At 43.9% G+C, this 25118-nt stretch overlaps 1 protein-coding gene across 1 annotated transcript in view; it reads left to right on the top strand.

The window, feature by feature from the left end:
• The window catches only part of REEP3 (receptor accessory protein 3), a 69572-nt gene extending 55140 nt beyond the window's left edge, over positions 1 to 14432 (top strand). Inside the window, exons 6-8 of the mRNA XM_065407908.1 lie at positions 2956 to 3103; positions 11515 to 11666; positions 14376 to 14432. Coding sequence (XP_065263980.1) covers positions 2956 to 3103; positions 11515 to 11666; positions 14376 to 14432 — 357 coding nt within the window. The remainder of the gene's footprint in view (positions 1 to 2955; positions 3104 to 11514; positions 11667 to 14375) is intronic.
• The last annotated feature ends 10686 nt before the right edge of the window (positions 14433 to 25118 follow it).

The following is a 25118-nucleotide window of genomic DNA, read 5'->3' as shown; positions in this document are numbered from 1 at the left end:
TGCAGAATTTGGCATTTTTCCAAGATACCATGGACTTCACACTGCAGCACTTTTACTGTGGAATACATCAATTTGCTGCAGATAAAATTTTGCTTTGTTTCCGTGGCCTGCCAGTATTTGCCTGCAGCTGCCTCTTCCTCTCCAACTTTCCACATAATGGGGAGTTAATTACAGTATATTCTCTCTGCAGTGTTCCATGGAGCCAAGCACCAGGGAGTCAGAGAGCCAGAACTAGGGAGCAGGAGGAGTCAGAGGTGAAGACAGGCAAACGGGAAAAGCCTAGAAAACAGCACAGCAGCAGATGCTCAGGGAACTCAGCTCCTGGAGCTGGTTAAAGGATCCCTGTTGCCTTTGAATACATTAGTGGAAGGATGATCTTAACCAGGCCACTGTTACAAAATCATGTGGTCTGAGACCTGAGGAGGGGTTTTATGCTTTTTGGGCAGCGTAGTGGGAAGTACCATGCTGGAAAATAATTATTGAGAGTTTAACAAATTATCAGCTAAGTCAGAGGAGTGAGGAGTGTGTGAAGTTGAGAATTGGATTTAAGGGTATTTCATCCTGTAGTAAACTAATGTTCCTGTGGAAATTCGAGCTGCAGAGTGAGAAAAGTCTTGATCCTGATGAATGCATCATTTAAAAGATATTTTTCTATTAAGTATCTTTCATCATTTTGTGACCCTTAAATTCTAGTCATTAGAAGTGGCTTTTTTGACTGACATTTTGGGTTCCATTGTATGATGTTATGAAGAATAATATTGGTCTGCTAGATGGTCTGCCACGGAATTGTTTCTTCAGTAGCTCCTTCATTACTGTTCATTAGCAGCAGCGCCTAGAGGCCCCAGTCAGGATAGGGACCTGTTGCGCTGCACACAGTGAACGTGTGTAGAAAGTCACAATCACTGCTCTCCAATAGTATATGAAAGTTATTCCAGTTTCATCCTCTGTGTTCCGTAAAATGTAATTAAGGATGTGCAAGACCTTTTCGTTTAAAAAAAAAAAAAAAAAAAAGATTTCCAATGTTTTATTTGCTATCTGCATAACAAAGTTGATTGACTTTTTCAATCTTGGAGGGTATATATGGGATGAAAGAGCCCTGATGGAACCATTCTGTATCATCTTTTATATGCACATTGAATGAGGCAGTGCTCCACAAGAGCCCTTGCCTCACTGAGTGCACAGCTTTCATAGGACATAGTATTACCCTCCTCTCTGCCAAACACTTCTACTTTTTCTATGTTCTCTTGAAAACAAACTTAAAAGTTCTATCCAAAATCTACACTGAAGAATATAGCTGCACAGTAGATTACTAAAATTGGGAAACATTAAATACTAGGATTGCAACTCTAATTCTTCTCTGTGCATGTGCATTACAGTAGTCCATTTCATTGTCAGATATATTATATTATATTAGTTCCACAGAAATAATTAGGTAATGCTCAGTGAAAGAGTTAGATTGTAAACGGGTGTTCGTGTGGGTCTGTTCTTCATTTTGGGTCCCTCGCTGCAAAGATTGGGTATTGTGTAGTGATTGAAGCTGGGGTGTACTTATTGATCAATGATAAAAATATATCTCCTTTGCCTCATTCACTGCATGCAGATTGTATTGCAATGCACGACACAACAGTGACCCGAGGCAAAACACACTACTGTGTATGTAGGACAAAAGTATAGTATCTTATCAGCATGTTTATTGATTGATCTTCTATTTTTAAATACTTTTCATACTGTGGAGAAACAAGTATGTGTACATCTTAATTAAAATTACCAAAATATATTACATAAAGGGCTATTACTACTACATTCAGATGTTTGAAAAGTGGTACTAGGTGATACATTGTCTGATGGATCAGGCATTAAAGGCTTTTTTGGGGAAAATCTCTTCAATCCACCTAGAATAAGGAATAAATAAATCAGAAAGAAATATAAGCAGTGTCCAAAAGCATTAGGAATTGGAACTACAAACTTAATTCATGATTTTTAAAAATTCCTTTTACAAGGTATAATCTAATGTTAAGCTTGAACAAAATGCTCCTGGTCACAGTTCTCAGGGTAACTGCACCTCTGACCCCTTTGTGGCCTCCTTCAGGGTACCCCACTAGGCATCAGGCCTCTAGCCATCATGTTTCTCAGGGCAGAGTCCCACAATTCTCTGTGTCTAGACTGGGGATTTAGGCTGCAATTCTTTAATTCACTGTGATCATCTCAGCAAGTCTGAATTTAGTTTTAGCACTTAGTCCTGTTCTCTCAGGGGCAACTAGAGTTAATCCGTGACCAGCCAACCTTCGTAAAGCAAAGTATTTATTTGGAACAAAAGCATTGTAGAGAACACATCTTAAAAACAACAAACTGCTTACATGCATGTCTGGTTTACCAGGTGTCACCTATCTTCCACATGGGGACCTTCGCAGATTTTAAAGTACTTCAGGTCCTCTCAGAGGGCCTGCCCCTCTGGGCCCAGTCTGAAGTCTGTCACTTCTTGGATCAAGGGGAATGACCTCTCTCCCCATGTTAAGGTGGTCACATGTATAGTTTTTTGTTCTTTCTTTGACAGCCTGTTTAATGAGGTCATGCCAGTATATACGATCTTCTCAGAGGGTAAAGCTTCTCCAGACTTGTTCCTTGTCTAAGGATTTGCCCTGTGACTTTAGTTCCTGCAGGAAGCTCCTGTAACTTTCCAATGGAGCCAGAATACAATCCCATAAAGACACATGTAACATTTATAAAGTTGATAGTCTTGAATATTCCATGTGTCCATAGTATGTCAGAGTATTTACATGAGGAAAAAACACAAACATGAATGCTGCTTAAAACAAATGAACATCTACTGCATGTCTCTGTTAAGAGAATTTTGTAATACAGCAAGAAAGCATGTACTTAACCTTTCCTCAATTTGAAGAGCAAATCTAAAGGCTTCTCCATTTGTTCTTGAAAAGTGCTATTATTGTGTTCCAGGGTCAAGGTGCAATAACTGAACGGTTGAGAAGTTTCAGTATGCATGACTTAACAGCTATTCAAGGAGATGAGCCAGTGGGACAAAGACCCTATCAGACTTTACCTGAAACCAAAAAGAAAACCAAGAGTTCTGTCAGTGAGTCTCTGGGTATGTATCTTGTTAAAGTTTTGGGCTACTCCTGTTGTAGTTAAATTCTGATATGTAAAAGCCAGGAAGTGGAAAAAGCAAGAACTTTTTTATTCTCTTAAATATTGGTGGTGGAAAAAACCCCAATCTCTTCCTGCAAATTTGAATAGATTTGGCTTGATACGTAACATTTTCAACTAGGATTATATCCATCATAACTGAGGTTCTGAACTGGTGGTTCTTGGTGGTTCTTTTCCCTTCATGGCTCTACTGGGTGAGATAGCAAATAGATTATCCTCGTATCTATCTTGTTGAGTCTGTGGTTTGTGTTGCTAACTAAAACAGTAATGCTGAAGTGCAAGTCAGATTTATTGGATGTGACCCATAATTGTCACTGTTGGTGTCATGGAATATGTGAAAAGTTGTGGCAATTAAGTAAATTGGAAGAGAACAAACTAATGAAAAAAGGGTGAATGTAACAGGCTTTTTTAAAAAGGTGGCAAAGTCACTGGTTAAAAGGTGAACATGCTTGTAGCAACAAAAATAACTTTAGTCAATTGAGGAGTTGTCATGGGAAAATTAAAATTTGGGAGTGAAGAATAGTACTTGGTGACACAGCACAGAAACTGAAATGCCATATGTTATGTGCAAATGCACAAGTTAACAGGTGGTTCTCCAGAATTTTTTGATACTGTAGATTAAACAGTAAAGTTTCTGGAAGGTATCTCAACTTCCATTATTAATGAATAGCGCTTATGAATCTCTGTGCTACTTTAAAGAAAATGAAAAATTTCAGAAGGATAGACACCATCCTTTATAGCTAAGGCTAAGTTTTTGTCATGGATATTTTTAATAAAAGTCATGGACAGGTCACAGGCAATAAACAGAAATTCACAGAAGCCTGTGACCTGTCCCTGACTTTCACTAAAAATATCCCTGACGAAAGGGGTAGGTGGGTTTGGCACCCACTGCTGCTGGGGCTCCCGGGTCCCCCACCACTGCAGTGTATGGAGGCTCCGGGATCCCCTGCCTGCAGGGCTGGGCTGCTGCGGAGTCCCCTTGCCCCCGGGGCAGCTGGGAGCTGCAGGTTCCCCCTGTTGCAGCCAGGGAAATGCAGGGGGTCCCCCAACTGCATGCTGGGCAGCTGCGGGGGGGGGTCCCCACCAGGGTGGAGGGTGGCTGGGAGCTCCAGCCCCAGGGCAGAAAATGTCACAGAGGTCAATGGAAGTCACGGATTCCATGAGTTCGTGATATAATCGTAGCCTTACTTATAGCTGAAGTTCTGACTAAAATTATAATCCTAGCTGCTGCCTCTTACAAAGGAATAGTTCTGCTTTATTTTCCTCCTTTCTGTTTCATTAAGTCAGGGGTAGTTAATAGGTGGACTGTGGGCCAAATCCTGACTGCCAGACGCTTTTGAATGGACCCCGAAATCTTTTCATTTACTTATCACTAGTGTTGGTTTATTATTATTTATTATTTTCTCTGGAGCCTGGACCTTGACTATACCTTTGACCAAGAAATTTGGACCTTGACAAAAAATAATTGACTACCTCTGATTTAAGTATTGAAAAGCCGAAGGTAAGTCTTACATAAAAAATGGCTTCCATTATTTATATAATAATCATACAGGGCATTTCCTGGGGATAAATAGCTATCTGGAGGAGGTGATGACCTTAACCTGAGCTGAGGATTAATTCCCAGGAAGTCCCCGGCATAGAGACCATCACGTCAATAAGATATGAGAGTTGGGCAGTGGAAAAGCCTATAAATTCCTATTGTATGTGTACATATGGTTGTATTATAGGTGATGCAGCTGCTATGTGCGTGGTGTTTCTAGATAACTAATACATTATATGTACATTGGTCCTGCTAGTGAAGGCAGGGGGCTGGACTTGATGACCTTTCAAGGTCCCTTCCAGTTCTGTGAGATAGGTATATCTCCATATATTTATTTTATTTAATAACAGACACAGACCTCCCCAGCCTCCGTCTAATCAAGGCCAGGGCTCAGTGAGGCAGTCCTCTGGTTCCAGGCATGCCTTTTTGATGGTGTGCCTGCAGGCAATGCACCAGTCCAGTCACCGGATCCTTCTCCCTGTTTTCTGAACAGTCTATCCCACTTGTATCCTGCGTGGGCCCAGATAACCTCAGAACGCTGGGTTCTCCGTACAGTAGTTGTGGGATATTCTCTCCAATTCTGCTCCTCCCCTCCCTTTCCCCTGTTCCTCGTCAGGGACTCTTCTCACAAGCAGCTTCTCATGCAGGAGGTGTAAATGCTCTGTCTCAGGAGCGGTAGAGGAGGTCCTTCAGGGCCTATGGGGCAAGGATTTTTACTCCCGATATTTCCTGAACCCCAAAGCCAAAGGGGGTCTCAGACCCATACTCGACAGATTCATGAAGGAACAGAAGTTCCGCATGATCTCTTTGGCCACCATCATCCCCTCCCGGATCCGGGCGACTGGTACGCCACCCTTGACTTGAAGGACACATCATCTGGATCGATCGGTCTTCAGCTGTTGTTAAGACTGCGCCGATCACAACACGTCCGCCATTCTTCTCGCATTCTTGCCTTTCTTCTCCATGTTCGTCCGAAACATTTAACGATGTCATCTTCCCATCTTCTTGGAGGCTGACCAGGTGGTCTCTCCTGTTCTCGCGGGTACCACTCAGTAATGATTGCAGTCCACCTATTGTCCGTGAGCCCTGCTATGTGGCCCGCCCATCATATCTTATTATATCTGCTTTCCATGACAATATCTTTCACACCGCTGCGTTCTCCAGTCATTTCATTTGGGATACGATCCAGAAGGGAAATTCCCAACATAGTTCGTTCCATTGCCCTTTCAGCTACTGACAGCCGCTGTTCTTCTTTCTTTGTCAGTGCCCACGTTTCACTGCCATACAGCATGGCTGGCAGCACTGTTGAATTGAAGATATTTGTATGCGTGGTCTTGTCGATTTTTCCTTTGAGGACGTCCTTGATGGAATTAAATGCACACCATCCTGCCCGAATCCTTCGCAAGAGTTCTCTGTTCATGTCTTGGCGCATATTAATTTCTTGGCCCAAATATATGTACTGTTCCACTTCTTAAATTTCTTCTCCTGTTACCATTATTCAGGCTTTTCGTAAGAGGTCTGATTGCATGTATTTCATTTTGCAGCGGTTCATTTTCAGACTGACCTGACTGCTTTTCTTGTTGAGTCTTCGTAGCATGCTCCGCAGTTGGTTGGTGCTTTCGGCAATTAGTACGATGTCGTCCGCGAATCTGAGATGAGATAATCGTTCTCCATTTATGTTAACAGCACTCCTCCAATTGATCTTGTTCATAACCATTTCGAGGCAGGCAGTAAATAGTTTCGGTGAAATCGTATCTCCTTGCTTTACGCCTTTCTCGATTGGGATGCGGAGGGGAGTTTTGAGGAGAGTAATGTCTGTTGTACATCCAGTATTCGCTTCCTTCAACAGACTGATGTACTGCATGTTAATGCCCTGCTCTGCGAGTGCCTTTAATAAGGGTTGAACTCAATGCTATCGAAGGCCTTTTCATAGTCGACGAAAGCAATGCACAACAGGAGTTTGTATTCCCTCGCTCTTTCTAGGAGCAGGCTAAGGGTAAATATATGGTCGATCGTGCTGAAATTTCTTCAAAACCCTGCCTGCTCTCTAGGCTGTTGTTCATCCAGACTCTGCGAGAGTTGGTTCGCTATCACCTTTTGTAAAGAGTTTATAGATATGAGAGAACAGGCATATAGGGTGATAGTTCTTAAGATTTTCTCGATTTTCTCTCCCCCCCCCCCCCGTACAGCAAGATGGTATTCGACTTCTTCCAGCTTGATGGTATTTTTCCTTCTTCGAGATATCGACTGAATCTTAAAGCGAGGGCCTTCCAAAGTTTTTCGCCTCCTGCGGAAATCATTTCTGACGTTATTCCATCTTTGCCTGAAGCTTTTCCCTTCTTCATCTGGTGTAGTGCACTTCGGACTTCGCTGACGATTATTGGGGGGACGCATTCTTCTGACTCTTGGAGCGTTGGGAGAGGGACGTTGATTCTTGATTTGAACAGTTGTGTATAGAAGTCCTTGCAGACCTCCTCCATCCCTGCTCTGTCAATTACTGTCTGTCCATCCTTGTTCTTCAATGCTGTTACGCTCAATCTATACTGTGCCAATTCCCGCTTGCATGTCCTGAGGCTCTTGCGTGATTCAGCTGTTTTAAGGAGCTTTTCTTTCCGGAAGTTCTCAAAGTTGTCCTTCAGTTTTCACCGTATAAGCTTGCACAGAATGGAGTACTTGAGGTTGTTATCTGAGCTCCTTTTCATATTTCTCCGCTTCTCTAACAAGCTTTTTGTTTCGTTCGAGATTCTTCCCTTTGCCTTCTTCATCTTTTCAATTTCAGCTGCTTTTATGCAACATCTCAGCTTGTCAGCAAAGATACTATAGTCCTCATCACACTTTTCTGTCTGGCTCCAGTCAAACCCAGAAATCGTTTTTTTCAGCTTTGCTTCATTGAATGTCTTCAGGCGCTGTTTCCTGTTTGCCATCTGTAAAGCTTTCTTTTCCACTACTTTGTCGAAAATCAACTTCGCTCTAAGCAGGCGATGGTCACTGCCGGTGTTGAAGGGCTGCACCACAGAGACGTCTATTTCATTCTTACTCAGGAGGACACATACTTGCGCATCAATAGTCCCATCCCACAGACTGTTTCCCAGGTTCGTAGTGAATCACAACCATTACCAGTTTACAGTCCTTCCCTTCAGCCTGTCAGCAGCCCCTCGGGTGTTCACCAAATGCATGACAGTCGTGGCCGCCTACCTGAGAAGATGGCAGGTGTTCCCATGTCTCGTCGACTGGCTTGTCAAGGGCCGCTCCAGGGCTCAAGTAAAGGCACGTGTACATCTGATACAATCGACCTTCGACTGTTTGGGTCTATTGCTGGATGTGCCCAAGTACACTCTATCCCCAAACCAGAGGATAGAGTTTATAGGAGCAGTCCTAGACTCCACCCAAGCCAGGGCGTTCCTGTCAGAGTTGCGCTTTCATGTGCCCCATCATAGAGGAGACTCAACGTTTTCCCCATCATGACGGCACCGAACTGCTTGAAGCTGCTCGCTAACACGGCCGCTTGCACATATGTAGTCCAGCATGCAAGGCTCCGGCTCAGACCCCTTCAGGCCTGGCTGGCTTCAGTATGCCGTCCAAGCTGGGAGAGCTTGGACAAGGTAGTCTCGCTTCCTCCTCGGGTTGTCAAATCCCTCCATTGGTGGCTCAACCCTCAGGCAGTTGTGCAGGAGTGCCTTTCTCCAGGTGGCAACCATCGATGTTGCTGGTCATGGATGCGTCAATGTTGGGGTGGGGTGTGCATCTTGGGGCCCTCAGGATCCAAGGCCTCTGGTCCCAAGCAGAACTCACTCCATATCCATGTCAGAGAGCTGAGGGCAGTTCGCTTAGCCTGTCAAACCTTCCAATCCCACCTGGAGGGCAGGTGTGTATCAGTCATGACAGACAATACAACAATGATGTTTGTTTTAGATAAACACCCAGGGTGGAGCGCTCTCCTCCCTTATACCAGGAAGCCCTCAAACTGTGGGACTTCTGCATAGGTCACTCAATACACCTAGAGTCGTCGTACCTTCTGGCATCCTAGAATGAGCTGGCGGACCACCTCAGCAGATCCTTCCGAGGCCACGAGTGGTTGGTTCACCTGGACATTGTGAACAGCATCTTCCAATGGTGGGGAATTCCCCAGGTGGACCTGTTCGTGATGAAATTGAACAGGAAGTGTCAGCAGTTTTGCTCCTTCATGAATCTCAGCCCAGGCTCGAATGCAGACACATTTCTCCTTCCCTGGAAGGACCATCTGTTCTATGCATCTTCCCCCCCCCCCCCCCCCCGGCCCTTCCCGCTCGTTCACAAGGTCCTGCTCCAGGTCAGAAGGGACAGAGGGACAGCATCAGTCATCCTGATAGCACCGGCCTGGCCCTGCCAACACTGGTACACAACACTCCTGGAACTGTCAGTAGCCACTCTGATCGCCCTGCCATAGGTGCCAGACCTCATCACTCAAGACCACAGTCACCTTCAGCATCCTGACCTTGAGTTTCTCCACCTCACAGCATGGAAGCTTCCTGGCTAAACCACATGGTGTTGGCATGCTCCGCATCTGTCAGGGAGGTCCTACTTGGCAGCCGAAAGCTGTCTACTAGAGCTACTTAGCCAAGTGGAAGAGCTTTTCAATTTGTGTGACACAGAAGGGCACATCTCCGATTCAAGCTTCAGTACCCTTCATCTTGGACTATCTGTTGCACTTGAAGCACTCAGGTCTGGTGGAGTCATCCTTAAAGGTTCACCTGGCGGCCATCTCGGCATTCCACCCAGGGTGGACGGTCGATCAGTCTTTGCTAGAACGATGGTAGGTCATTTTCTCAAGGGCCTAGATAGGTTATACCCTCCAGTCTTCCATCCGTTATCAGCATGGGACCTTAACTTGGTGCTCTCCCAGATTAATGGGACCTCCCTTCGAGCCCTTAGCAACATGCTTGCTCCTGGACCTCCTTATGGAAAGTAGCATTCCTGATAGCAATAACTTCAGCCAGGAGGGTGTCTGAGCTCAAGGCCTTGACATCCAAGCCTCCATATATGGTCTTCTGTAAAGACAAGGTCTAGTTGCGGCCTCATCCAGCCTTCCTGCCAAAATTGGTATCTCAGTTTCACACAAGTCATGACCTCTTCCTCCCAGTATTTTTATCTTAAAGCCACATGCCTACAGCTGGGAACAAAGGCTCCTCTCTCTGGATGTCAGGCAGGCACTGGCTTTCTATGTTGAAAAAACAAAAATTCCGAAAGTCTAATCAGCTCTTTGTCACTATAGTGGACAGGATGAAGGGTCTCCCTGTATCATCCCAAAGAATTTCATCATGGATCACGTCCTGCATTCGAGCTTGTTAAGTCCTGGCGAAAGTGCCAGTCCCAGCTCTAACAGCGCATTCCACAAAGGCGCAGGCCTCCTCGGCCGCATTCCTGGCATAAGTCTCTATACAGGAGATTTGCAGGGCAGCAACCTGGTCATCAATCCACACGTTCACTTTGCATTATGCCATCATCCAGCATGCCAGGGATGATGCAGCTTTGGGCAGAGTGGCGCTTCAATCAGCGAATCCATGAGCTCCGATGACTGACTCCTCCGACAGTCTGCTTGGGAGTCACCTACTTGGAATCGACATGAAGCAGCACTCGAAGAAAAATGGCAACTTATCTTTTTGTAACTGTTATTCTTTGAGATGTGTTGCTCATGTCCATTCCAAGACCCACCCGCCTTCCCCTCTGTTGAAGCCTCCGGCAAGAAGGAACTGAGGAGGCAGCAGTTCGGCAGGGACCTATATGCGGCGCCATGAAGGTGTGACTCCAGAGGGCATCTAAGCCGACCTGACTGGTACCGCTAGGGGAAAAACCTTCCGATGACTGTGCACACGGCACGCACACACCTACTTGAAATGGATATTGGCAACACATCTCAAAGAACAACAGTTACTCTTGGTAACTGTTTTTTCTGATAGTTAAATAATTTATTTTATATTTTTGACTATTAGTTCTTCAAGTTCTATCGTAGCCCTTCTACCTTCCATCTTGTATTTTGCCTGCCATAGTTTATGCTGCTTTCTATTGGCTTTATTAGGACTGCATTTTCATTTTCTTAAGGATACCTGTCTGTCTTGAATAATCTCTGGAACCTTGTCATTTAACCATGGTGGGTTTTCTCTATTCAGGACGTGCTACGTAAAGGATATTTTTTATCTGAAAAGTGAAATAGCCCATTTAAAAGTGTGTCCCTTTTAAAACCGCAATAAAAAAATCTGATTTGAAACTTCAAGTATTACTTAAAAGGCAGGTCTGTACTTGCCATGTGTGTGCAGTATTTGGTGTTAATCCCAAACTGCAATGGCTCAAGAAAGAACTCCTCCAGGAAAACAGCAAATGGTAGCAGGGTGGCTTTGATCTTCACTATCTAAACAATTACACTGCCAGTAGAGACAACTTAAAGGAAATCACTGTATCATGGCCAGCATAATTTTAAGGATTACGTGGCATGGGCCAATGAATGGCTTTTGCTCTGCCTGACATTTTTATAGTGTACTATTGTTTGCTCTCCTATCTTGAAACAGATGGCAATTGATGGATTTTCCACAAAGAAATCATAGCTACATTTTAGATAAGTAAAGAATGTACTTGTTAAAATGGACTAAATTTTCATGTGTTTTTTCAGCAAAATTCAATAAATTAAAAAGCTTTTATAGCATCTAATGAGTTAAGAAACCGCTTTAACTTTCCTGAATTTCATCATTTGCACTGTCTCTACAAATACTTTGTTTGTGCTACCACTATTTATACAGACTTATGGCATACAAACTTCTGCCTGATGTGCTTTATTTTAGGTTACAGAATTCCATTGAAAAAAGATTCTGGAGATGATAAAACAGATGAGGAAATGGAGGGGACACATTCAGAAGATGAGATGTTTGCTCAGAGGGGTCTCCGACGATCACAAAGCATGAAATCTGTGAAAAGTATTAAAGGCCGTAAAGAGGCAAGTGCAGCGTTTAATTTGAAAGTATTGCATTCCATTAATAACAATGTAATTTGAAAACATAATAGTCCAAGAAATCAGAATATTTTATTTATAAAGGACATAGGGTGGTTCTAAATTGTAAGTGGAATGTGGAACACAGCATGTGTAGTTATGGTCCAAAAAGCCGCCACTCATTTTTCTGTCTTCTAAAGGGAAACAAGAGAAGAATAGTTAACTATACAAGACAAAGGGAAACAAACATACTGAAGATATAAATATAATTGAATAAAAGAATAAAAGAAATTAAGCTTTTTACTCTCTGAGCACTGTCTCCCAAATGTGTACTTATCACAGTAATGGTGAAACAACAGGCCCAGAGTCTAGAAACAGCTTGAAGGGAGGGAGCTGACTGTCATGACATCTCATTTGAGGTGTGGCTGATGCAACCCCGCACTATGCATACAGGGATCCTATAAGGGATAGGACCATTCACATTTTTGTTGTATCCTATGGATACTTTGAACAAGTGCTAATAAATACTGTACTTTGATTTATAACGCAAAGAGGAAAAAAGCTCCTATGCCGGGCTCTACACGCTCTTCATACGGATTTAAAGATACAACATGAGAACCAGGAGCATCATCAAACAAATCACAAATCAACAATACTGCAACATAAACACACATGGCAGTCCTCTTCACAACATTTCTGCCTGTCAGAAGTCTGGGTTTTTCAGCACATCCTGAAGGTCAACAAATTTTGGCCTGTTCTAGATGCAAATGGAGGTGGGAAACAGGGCCGGCTCTAGGCACCAGCAAAACAAGCTGGTGCTTGGGGCGGCATTCTGGCGCTGGCCGTGCCGCCCCTAAAAATGTGCCCCGGCCGCCCTAGCTCACCTCCGCTGCCGCTCGCGCGCCGTGGCGCGCGAAACAGCTGATTCGCACGCGGCTACTGCCCTCCCTCCCAGGCTCTCAAGCCTGGGAGGGAGGGGGAGCAGCGGCGCACGAATCAGCTGTTTCGCGCCCCGCGGCCGCTCGGGGTCTCCCCCTCCCTCCCAGGCTCTCAAACCTGGGAGGGAGGGAGAGATCCCGAGCGGCCGTTTCGCGCGCCGCTGCTCCCCCTCCCTCCTTCCCAGACTTGAGAGCCTGGGAGGGAGGGGGAGAAGCGGCGCCCGCACCGCGGCCACTCGGAGTCTCCCCCTCCCTCCCAGGCTCTCAAACCTGGGAGGGAGGGGGAGATCCCAAGCGGCCGTGGCGCACGAAACAGCTGTTTCGCGCGCCGCTGCTCCCCCTCCCTCCCAGGCTTGAGAGCCTGGGGGGAGGAGGCAGGGCTGAGGATTTGGGGAAGGGGCGGAGTTGAGGCGGGCCTGGGGGTGGGGTAATTAAAAAACGGGGGGGGGGGGGCGCGGCCAAAATTGTTTTTGCTTTGGGCGGCAAAAATCCTAGAGCCGGCCCTGGTGGGAAAGAGAGTAGCTTTCTAAGCAGAAGGCCACTCATGAAGAAGGCCCGGCTGACAGCTCCTTCTCATGCTCAAGCACCTTTAACTGGAGCTGTACAGGACAATAAGGGGAAAGGCAGTCTCTCTTATGCACATCCCAGGTAATTTAGGGCTTTGTCACTCAAAACATCACTCTAAATTCTGTCTGGAAATCAAGATGCAGTCAGAGCAGATCCTAGAGTATTGGTGTCGTGTTTCCAAATACCTTTTTACCAAATGAGTTGTTATGGACTATGCCATTTTACATTTCAGCTTCTGCATTTATTTAAGGTGAAGCTCCAAGTAAAGCCTGCTGCAATAATCTGAGTTGGAGGTGACAGATGCATGGGTGGTAGCAGCAGGGTCTTTATACAAAAGAAATGACTCCATGTTTCAAGCCAGCTGTAGCTGAAATAAAGCTATTCTCGCTACTGGATGGCTATGTAACATCAGCTGGGAGTCCAGCAGTATCACCAGGCAATGAATTTTAATATTAGATGGCCAGTACACAATCCCAAGTAAGAGGGTATATATTTTGGTTACTTCTCCAACCTGCCGATATCTTGGTCTTGCTGACTTTCAATCAGCTAGCCCTCTATGCCCCAACCTCTGCCTAACCTTCGGTAAGGTGTGTGATAGCATTGGTGGGATCAGGCGAGATAAACAGCTGGGTATTAGCATCCTGTCTCCTCAGACAACTTCCTAGTAACTATGTAGATAGATAGATAGTACAAAACAAAACTATGCAGAATCCCACACGAGGCTGCCGGGCAGAAGGGCACATTCTGTAAACCACTCTCTGGGAGTTTCATGACTGCTGTAAGATCTTAACAAGTAACATGTTCAGTCCCTGTCATGATAGCTGGATGAATTTATTGAATCTAGTCCTGTATCGAGTGGTCTAATCCTATATAATACACCTCTACCCCAATATAACGCTGTCCTCGGGAGCCAAAAAATCTTACTGCGTTATAGGTGAAACCGCGTTATATCGAACTTGCTTTGTTCCGCCGGAGTGCGCAGCCCTGCCCCCCCGGAGCGCTGCTTTACTGCGTTATATCCGAATTCATGTTATATCGGGTCGCGTTATATCAGGGTAGAGGTGTACCTGGTTGTGGCAACTGAATTGAAATATGCTGAAGTTGAATCATAAAAAATGTTGTTGTTTTTTAAAAATCACCTTTTTGTCTTGGTAATTTTTATGCAACTTAAATGGTAACACTTGATTTCTAACACAACTTTCTCTTTCAGATACGGTATGGCTCATTAAAATATAAAGTAAAGAAGAGGCCTGCGGTGTATTTTTAAGTGTACTACACTTTAAAGACAAACTGCTGTACTACAGTAACTTTACTTGGCACATCATGTGTTCAGGATTTGTGTATATATAAAAACTTTAAGCATGGTGGTAGGACTCATTTTTATCAGTCTAAACAGCTATATAAGATGCTTCTAATCTTTAATGGCTTATCATTTTGATTTGATTGTTAAATCTGGCTAGGAAAAATCCTAGGTTTCTGCACTCATTAAACTTAGTAAGAATTTAATGAATGACAAAAACAAAGCCTGATTTTCAAAGGTACTGAACAGCTGCAAATTCCATTAACATCAGTTGAGCTTGGTGTTATTCAGCTCTTACAAAACTTAAGCCCCTAGTGTTTCCTAGTTTACAATGCAAAAATAGGTATACTTGAATTTTTTTCTAAACCAGGTTTCCTGAAAAAGCTTTCATAATTATATAATAATGTACAGTTTTAGAGGACAGTTGAATGAAGGTGGGGAAAGGAAAAAGGAAAAGCCAGTTATATTTGGTATGTCCTTAAAAGAACTTCCTACACCTTATTTCCTAATATTTTAAATATTAATAGGTGTACTTTGATATCTGTACAACAGTTTTGCATCCTTGTGCAGTTGTAAAACAGTAAACATGTAATGTTAGTGATTTAAAAAAAAATCAGGTTTCACCAATGTATTTTTAAATGGCAGCATTTTAATCCTTGTATTACCACATCTTACTCTTGGTTACTTAAGCACATGGAAGATGCTATAGATAACTGCTACTAACCTTTACAGAATTTTGTCAGGTACCTTTTGTATTTTAGGGGGAGTATTCTTTCTCCAGCACATTCAGATGTAAAGTGACTTATGACTAATAGCCAGTTCTCAATTCTAAATTGTGGTAGATACAAATTTGCAGCAACTGCTAGATATCGGGGACCTGATCAATTTATCAGTTGTGTGGTACAACTGCCATTGAAATGAATGGGAGTAATGCAGTCACATTTGATGGACTGTTCAAGTCCTAGATTATAGGTTTTTGCTAAGGCTTATTTTATAATATTATATTTCAGAATAGCTTTAGATATCAAACTTGAGTTCTGACCAATAATTAAAATTTATACTTTCGTTTCATTATTCCTGAAGTAGTTATTAAGATATTTGTGTATAAATAGCTCTTTTCAAGACTGTCTTCTCGCTGATTCAGTCAGCAATGCTCTAACCCAATTGACATCATGATTTTATTTAATTTTAAAAATCCTTTATACAAATATCTCTGTAGCCAATAGGGATGGAAGGAAAATACTATGTATAAATATTAAATGGAATTTAAAATGTATTGAGTGTTGACAGAAGTGTCACACTCAATTTAAAGGAAGGAATGTCATAGGATCACTTCCAAAAACTTTCTGCCCTGCAAACCTTCTCTCAGATATGAGAGAAATACAGCAAGTAGAGACTGTAAGAGGGCAGTAAAAGCACGTTTCCTTCTGGAACCCCCCCATTCAGTAGCAACCCCCTCTACTGGCCCAGTGCAGCCCACTGACAGACTTTTAAGTCTTGTTTTAGCTAGAATTTTTCTTATTCCTACAGTTACTGCCAGGAGAGCAGCTCCATTAGTGGGAGCATCTTTTGGGGCAGCTGCTGGCATTCTAACCACAGTGTCATGTAGATCATCTCTAAATAAATTAATGGAGATATCCCATCTCCTAGAACTGGAAGGGACCTTGAAAGGTCATCGAGTCCAGCCCCCTGCCTTCACTAGCAGGACCAAGTATTGATTTTGCTCCAGATCCCTAAGTGGCCCCCTCAAGGATTGAACTCACAATCCTGGGTTTAGCAGGCTAATGCTCAAACTACTGAGCTATCCCTCCCCCCATTTAAGCAGAGTTAAATGACAGTTGAAAATGAGGGCTGGTTTACATTAGCATTACATCAGTGGGGCTGCAACTGTAGGAATTTAGGTGAAATTACTGCAGACATGGCTTTATAGACAAGAGTGACAATACTGATGGGAACAGTGGGAGTATTGTGCAAAGGGAGTTTCGGAAGCACATTAGTACCAGTTACATTCCATAAGGGACTAAAAGGGCTAAGATTGACATAGCTTTACTAAAAGATTCAATGATATACCAGATAACAGCCACCCTCTCCCAAATGAGTATAGTACCATTGATGCCAGTGTCATGCTACCAAATAGAACTGAGGTTACTGGTCCCAATCTTATAACGGTAAAGTCTCTTTCCTTACATACTTGGGCAACAGCTTTTGTTAGAGAGTTCTGCCATTCTGTTCTACTTAGGTTCGTATACCATGCCTATTGCCATGGTATCTGAGCACCATTGGGTGGGCTTTGTGTCCTTCGCTGCCTATTAGACTTAGACTTAAATTATGTATCAGGGACCTTCTGATTTCCTTTTGACCACCTTCCTAAATCCTTTGTCTCTCTGTCAGCCTAGTCTAGCTAACATAGTAGCCTTTGTTTTGATAATTCAGTTGATCTAATACCAGGCCCAAACTTTCAGTATGCTGCATATTTTTGTATTGAAAACCTATAACTGTTGTGGCATGTTAAGGCTAGTTGTCCTGACAAAAGGGTAGGAGGGGATGTTCATGCCTTGTGACACTTGGGAAGACACGGGAATCAGTTGAGGCTTTTGTAGTTGGAGGAAGTGCATCTTTCCCTGTCCCTTCTTTGGCTGGGCAGAGGTGACTTTAAACTTGGAAAGATTGATATTTGAATTCCTCATTTCCCCATCTCATTACTCTAATATTTGCCATTGTAACCACCAATAATTGCTAACATTAGCTTTTATTTTCTGATAACATGATAGTTATAAAGGTGTTCTCATTAGACATCATTGTTAACATTCCTTGTAGAGGAATGGGGCAATTCTCACCTTTCAAAGTTGCAGTTTCAGGTTGTCTGCCTACTCTCACATAATTACTCCATCAGTTTACATCCTCTTCATATTCTAAGGGTCTTTGCAAATTTAAGGGCTAGAGACTTTTTAAATTAAAGCTTAGCCTCTGAAACACAATTGCACAGCCATATACATGACACACAGTCTGTTACACATGGGACCATTAAGATTGGTTTCTCTGTGGCTGACTTGACTTGCCCAGCTCTGTACTTCACAGATCATTTTTGCAGCATTTCTTCTGTAATGTAGGTATCTCTACAGATGTTTAGATACATTGGTTTGAAAATCTCAACCATAAAAGGATTTAGCCAGACATAACATTATAATAAAGTGGTCTTGTGGCCCAATAATAACTTTTGGTAGCCCACATAATTGTTCCATTGAAGATACAAAATGTAGTGGGGGTAGATTGCAACCCACACCTACTTTATCGCTTCTCTCTCATCCCATTCTCAGTGTTCTGCTACTCACTCCTCTTTCTTAGTATGGCTCAATCACTTTTCTTCTACAATATTTGCTTCCTCTTATTTAAGTACTTTAATACCATATTGAACTTGCAACAGAATTTGCTTAGCACTACACCACTGAGTGAGCATTTTGTGTTTAGCACTTCAGTAAGAAGGAACTTTAGCTGTGTTCTTAGTCAGTTTCACTCAACGCAGAGTGATGTGGGGTTTGCTCTTCTGAGGCCTGGGCTACACTATACAGTTAGGTTGACTTAAGGCAGCTTACATCAACCTCATTATGTCAGTGTACACACTACAGCCTTGTCCCGCTGATGTAAGTGCCCTACTACACTGACATCATAATTCCACCTCCATGAGAGGCGTAGCACTTCTGTCCCTGTAGTTAGGGCAACACAGTCCCTATGTAGACACTGCATTACTTACATCCGCTGTTGGCTGTCTTGTCAATTTCACAGCTCCATGCTGGGCCGTGAAATTGACAAGAAAGCCTGGCTGTTGCCTGGAGGCTCCCCACTCAGGGAGCGGAGAAGCCTGGCTCCGACTCTCAGCCGTGAGCGGGGAGGCGAGAAGCTGGGCAGCTGCTCCCTGCTACCAGTTGGGAGTGGGGAGTCGAGAGCCGGGGGGGGGGAGGGGGAGGGGAAGGGAGGAGGGGCAGGTAGGCTCCCTGGCTCAGCTCCCCACGCTGCCCCTCTTCAGTTGGTAGAAGTGCTCCTAGTGAAGGTGCACACCACTGACAGAAGGAGGGTAGTGTGGACATCAGCCACCACAGTAATTACTTCTATGTTAAGTTGACCGGTGGCTGTAAGTCGACTTAAGTCTGTAGTGCAGACATGCCCCAAGTAACTCATTGTGCTGTGCTGCTGAACAGAAGCCAGTTGTCTGCATTCCCGGTTTTCCAGTGTGTGAGTTCTGGGAATTAAATTCTCCTGGAAGGGGATGAGAATTACAGGATGGGGAATGCTGGCAACCTTAGCCCCATGTTAATGATGGTATTGGCATACTGTCCTATCTAATTTTAATTGCTTCAGACTATTTCCTATCAGACTGTTTTTCAATCTAATAGCTCTTACTGTCTAGTCATTCCTGACAGCCTATGCTTTTCTCTGTTAAATTAATCTTCATTTTTAATCGTGACTTAATGGTAAATTTCTCACTCTCCTTGAGTTTACACTCTTCAAAAGTGTAGGCTCGTTGTGTCCTGTTAGTCACTGTTTAACCAAACTATACCTATTTATTGGCTGTCCTCTTATCATGCTAGATAAACGTAGTCAACCAATTATCTGAAATATTGTGCAGTCTTTCAAACATTGTGGTGGAGTATCTTGAGGATTTGACTTGAGCAATGGTGAAGATGATCTGTGTAGTTCTAGCTATTAGATTTCTCAAAAAATGTTAAATAAAAATGTAAGTCCACTTCTGAGGAAATTAGCACTTTATTCTATCAGTATGCAAATTAAAATATAACCCAAATATGGTATAAATAAGAGCATTTTCAGGGAACTCTGAACTTGTCTGCCATCTACAGTATTTGTAATGTTAGTTACTTAAAGACAATTTATGCAAGTTTTGTAAACCAGATGAAACAAGATTAGTCAGAGAAGCAAGATACGTTTTGGAAAATGTTTGAACTTAGTATTAATGTTTAACGGATTCAGCTTGGCCACATGTACAAACACCAACAGAAATCTAAAGAGTGAACCATTAATAAGCATCTTTGAAAAGAAACTTAATGCAAACCATGAAAGCAAAGCAACTACCAGTGTTGACCATTTTATTTCAGTTACTTCCCTGCCTCTCAGGTGACCTGATGTTATCTTGAACACCTCACAGACATTAATGAACTTAAGTTGATGAGCACTATAGGAAAAAGTGAAAAATGTGGTTTACAGAATGACAAAGTAAGTGTTAAAGTATTTAGCAGTGATTTCATGATGATGCATTTTATATTTTTATGTTAATTTTATCAGTTGGGACTTCAGTATTTTTTTAAAATATTTTTTCTGTAAAGGATGCATGTTTGTGAAAGGAATATTGTAACATTTTCAAGAATTCGCATTCTGCAATGCTACAAGAACCCCAAAATTAGTCTGCATTGAGACTAAAGATAGTAGCTTTAAAAATCATGAAATAAAAGCTTTAACTTTTCTTATTGTAATATTAAATTACTGTCAACTTGTTTACATATTTGTATTGTAGAGAGCTTTTTAAACATTTTGTATCCACTTCTCTTGAAATCCTTTTGTAAATGCTACTTTCTGAGCAGGATGCAGTGTGTATGTAATTACCATAAGTATGACTTTTTAAAACAATGTAAAATAAACAGCAGACTTACTAGAAACTAACTTGTTTTGTACTTTATTATAAATTCCTCATCTGAAACAGCACACTAACTGTAGGGAGCTCCTTAAATAATGTTTGATGTGTGGTTAAATTGTCACTAAATATTTTTGGAGTGCCTGATTTGAGAGAGACAGGAAGCTACTGTGTGCATAAAAGCTTGTTGTTCCATTAACATTGACTTGAAATAGGTAAAACATCATTAAGTGTGTAAACAAAATGAATGTAGTTATCTGATGAGGAAATGTCAGGTTTTTTTGTTGTTTGTTTTTGTTTTTTGAAAACTGCAAGTCTACCCAGATATTCTATCAATTAGGATATTCAGGTGGATTTTTTTAATTAAACATGTCATTTTAACTAACATACTTAAAGGAGTAGGAATGAAAGGCTTTTTCTTTTGAAGCTGCTTTTATGCAGGAGCACCATTTATGGAGGGGGGCACTTGCCCCCCAAGTTTTATTTCCTATCCCATAATTTTACATGCAAATTCAGAAGTCACATATCTGCCAACTTCCTCGGACAGCATACTCCTCTCCCTCACATACTAGGGTATAAGGAGGCACATGAAGAGCTAGGTGACTCCAGGCAGTGCCCCAACCTCACCTTCCCCAGGCAGCTTTTACGGCTGCAGTTGCCTGGTGGGAAGCGGCGCTGGGATGCAGCTGCAGCACATTTCCTCCTGTGCTGCCCCTGCCATGGCTCTGTGAGGCCAGGCCTGTTGGCACTTGGGGAGAAGAGCAAGTTGAGCTTTGTCTGGCCCTGCTCGATTCCAGCTGCAGGTAGGCAGCTCGAGCCATGCATCTGGAGCCTCTGGGGAAAGAGGCCACTTGATGTACACACAGGACCATTATACCTTAAGGAGTCTCTGAGAAACATAGCAGTCTGGCCAGCGGTGCGGTCGAGGGGCGTCTCCCTGCTTGGCTAAGTACACAGAGAGCCTGGTACTTTGCAGCCAAGCCAGCTTTGCATTTGTGGAAGCACCTCTGTCAACCCAGGCACAGGGCTCCTGGGGTTCTCCAGCTGCCGTCAGGCTGGGCCCTGGTGTCTCTGGGTGAAGAGACCTATGTGGGGCTCCAATTGCTCTCATGCTCCCTATGACCCGGCTGTCCCCATCCCTCATTCAGCGGTGTCTGTATGATGCACTTGAGGTGCCAATGCAGTATCTCCCAGGTACACCAGCTCAGTGTACTCATCCTTGGCCTCCTCGTGATGGCTAGAAACTGCTGAATCTCTCTAGTGTTTGGGAGGCTCTTGGCACCTCCTGACTTCCCAGTCTATGTCTAGGCATCACCACAACTTCCTAAGCAGGATAGTTAGGGAACTGATCCCAGCCGGCTGGCATCAGTCAGATGGGACTAGAAAGGGGGAATTAGGGATGGCCCTGAAATTGGCAGGTTGGTGTGTAATGTGGAGAGTCCCTAATATGCCCTACTCAATGAGGTGCATAAATCACCTTCCCCTAAGACTGCTACCAATATCTTTGGTAGGATGTCAGTTAAAAATTCACAGGTAGTCTAGTCTCCATATGTATTGTAGGTTTGTTTAAAATAACTTTGTATACCAAACCTAATATTAACAAATGTTTATATACACACACACACACACACACACACACACACACACACACACACACACACACACACACACACAAAGCTGTCTGAATGGGAACAAAAAACATTCTCCATGTCATGTTGCAACTCGAAATTATAGTATTGTGAAAGAACTAGATGATAGATACATAAACAGGACCCTCCAGCATGGAGGAGGGGCTCTAAGATCTGTTTTCTCTGGGGACTGGGAGGGGGAGGGAGGCAGAAAAGCAGATGAATGGAGGACCCCAGTCGTGGTGTGTGGTGAAGAGAGCAGAGTTTTGGGACCCGGTACTGCAGGGAGGGGAACCCCAAGGCTGGAGAGTGGAAAGGCAAGGAGGACCCTGAGGCAGGGGAGTGATAAGGGCTGGCCTTGGCCTGGAGGTGACAGTGGAGGACCCCACCCAGTGCTGGGAGAGGGGAGAAAGGGCAGTGGAAGAGGGAGGTGTGGGGCACTGGGGAGGACACCAAGGGGCTACAGATGATGGAGACTACTGGCTGGCATTCGCCTGTGCTAGGGTGCCCCCTGTGCTGGGGGAGGATCCTTCTGGAGAAGGAAGGGTCTGTCTGAAGCAGAAGGGAAGGGTCAGGGTCAGCCTACCCTGGCACGAGTGGTTGAGGGGCACTAGGACCCTGCAGTGGCAGGCGACGCTGGGAGCTGGCAGAGTGGAGCGGAGCAGGCTGGGGCTAGGCTGCTCGTTGCTGCTCCCACAGAGACTGAGCCCAAGGGGCTGCGGGCAAGAAAAAGAAATAAACGCCCGGGCTGATGAGTGCAGGGCGTGGGCCCAACCCCTGCTGCTGGAAGAAGGCCCCTCACTAGGCCCCTGGGCTGCCCTGTCGTGTCGTCGTCGTCCCCCCCCCCCCCGGCGTCTCCCTGAAGCATGGGGCCTATGATGGTTGCCCTGGTCTACCCTATGGACGTGACAGCTCTGGCTCTAGGACTTATTTTGGGGAAGTTCTAGGGACTCTGTTATACAGGAGGTCAGTCTAGATCACAATGGTCTCTTTTGGTCTTGGAATCTATGAATCTCAGTTCTTATCAATGTTCTGCCCCTTCAATTGTTTAGTGTCTGTCCCAATATTGCGCTGCCATCACATGCTGCAACTGGTTAAGGAAGTACTATGTACAGAGAAGAAGATGGGCTCAGTGTAGCTGATAAGGTGCAATAATACCAGTGTGCGCTTCAGAACAACGGTTCTGTTCCCAACAAACTATTTTCTTTTTCTTCCCTACAAATTACAGCTGGGATCACTGGATTTAGATCTGCAAGGAACTGGGAGGGTGCAGAGGGCTAGGGGAGCAGAAGAGGATTGGATTACATTTCCCCTCTCCCAAGCAAAATATGGGAATTCTACATTCACTCAGCCAGTCAGATTCTGCAATTTTGTTTCCATGAATATGGAAGGTGAAAGACCCTCCTATGCATCAGTTAACATCCCACTACTGAAATACTTGGCTCTTTTCATCTATAGAACTCAAAGCACATTACAAAGGAAAGTAACTTCAGAGATGTGGGAAAAGAGGCACTGTTCCTTCCATGGCACTGTAATTCATTCTTGAAAGTAATCACCTTTTTGCTTTTGAGCCTGCACAAACTGAAGATGGGGCTTAAAAGGGGAAATAGAGCAGTACAAAAAAGGGCAGGCAATGGAAGGGAGCAGACTGCTACCCTGAGCTCTGGCCAAGTACTGCCCAGGATCTCTTGTGGCTTGAAACCTGGAAAAACAGACCTGACAGGACCTACAAAGGAGAATTTTAGGAAGCATTACTAATAAGAAATCAAATAGCCGATTAACTATGTATCTCCTCCCACATGATGGGAATTCTACATGTTATTTACTTCTATTGAAACCATAATAATTTATTGACTCTCAGTATCAATAATTAAGGTGAAGAGTTTGTCAATATGTAAAATGAAGGGTCAACAAATCTTAAGTGACCTCCAAATTAGCCATCCACATAGTGTATATACAACTTACAGGAGATGTATTAAAACAAATAAACAAACAAAAAACTAAGCATTTTAACAGACACTATACTTGTGGAGGAACTCTCTAAAGCTGTGCATAGCATGACAGCACTTTAACGTGATTTGTGTGGTTGAGGCACAGTGCTGGGAGAGAGCTCTCTCCCAGCGCTCTAAAAAAAACCACCTCCCCGAGTGGCGTAGCTCCCAGCGCTCGGTGCACTGTTTACACTGGCGCTTTACAGTGCTGAAACTTGCTGTGCTCAGGGGGTGTTTTTTCACACCCCTGAGCCAGAAAGTTGCAGCGCTGTAAATTGCCAGTGTAGACAAGCCCTAAGATTCCGATCCAACTCTATTGTAGTCAGAGAAGCAGCAGTGATATCAAGAGAAAAAAAATACTGTAATATGACATTTGGAAATGGACTTTGTTGGTGAAGAGGTGCTACCCACATGGGCCCCTCCACCAGAGGAGCACAGAGTAGTAAGAATGGGTGTCCTGGTCTGCCCTGTGAAGAGACTGCTGCTGAAATCTTTCCTTACCTCTCAAAATGCGTCTGCTACAGATGGTGTTACCCAGGGTTCTTTCAACCCAAAGCTCTTGGTAACTTTTACTCTGTGCGAGGTGGTGTCAGGAAATAAATCAGGGGAGACATGGCCGTCCGACCGATAGATGGCTGGCATAAACAGGACAACATAAAAAGCTAAACTTTACTTAGTCTCAAGCACTTACACATGTCCGCAACAGGTTAGTAAAACACCCCCAACCCTCGATAATTACCAAAGCTGAGTGTGGCTCTCGAGTGGCAGCCCATCTGCCGATGGGGAACACAAGGGGGAGAGAGAGTCCAACTACCTCAAACTTTCCCCCCTTATTTATACATTAGTAATACAATGACATGTCACTTAAAGAAAACTTGTTAAGCAAGCTGTTTCAACGGTCAAGCAAGAGGTTTTCTTCTGATTATTGATTAACCAGGTGTGTTTTCCCCCCAAAGTTTGCAGCCTTGAGGCCCCTAAAATGCATGTATCAGTAACTTCAACACAATTCTTATCAAGAAGGATGTGGGGGTCAAGCTGCTCTTTCTGTGACACCCAAAACCCCCTCCCTTCCTGCCTTGGTTAAGCTAAGCCTGCTGCATGGCCACTTTACAGCCTGCTGACTTGGCTGCTTTTAGCAATAAGCAATAGTAGTTTCAGGTACTTTACTGGTTTGCCAAAATCTCCCCGTACCATGGGAGTTGCAGACCTCCACAAGTAAGCTGTGTGATGGCAATTTTGTGAGGTTAGGGCATCTCATTGTTGTGCTATGAGGCTGGACTAAAATAAATCTCAAATTCAAGATCACCCACGGTAACTGGGCCAGATGCCAACTCTGTGTGTCTTTTCAGAGTGGGGGAAAAGAATACCATCATAAAAGGAAAGGAAGCTGAGG

This window comes from Emys orbicularis, chromosome 7 (genome assembly GCF_028017835.1).
Source record: "Emys orbicularis isolate rEmyOrb1 chromosome 7, rEmyOrb1.hap1, whole genome shotgun sequence".
In the NCBI taxonomy this organism is placed as follows: domain Eukaryota; kingdom Metazoa; phylum Chordata; order Testudines; family Emydidae; genus Emys; species Emys orbicularis.
Note: the sequence above shows the minus strand (reverse complement) of the source record. Positions and strands in the feature narration are given on the sequence as shown.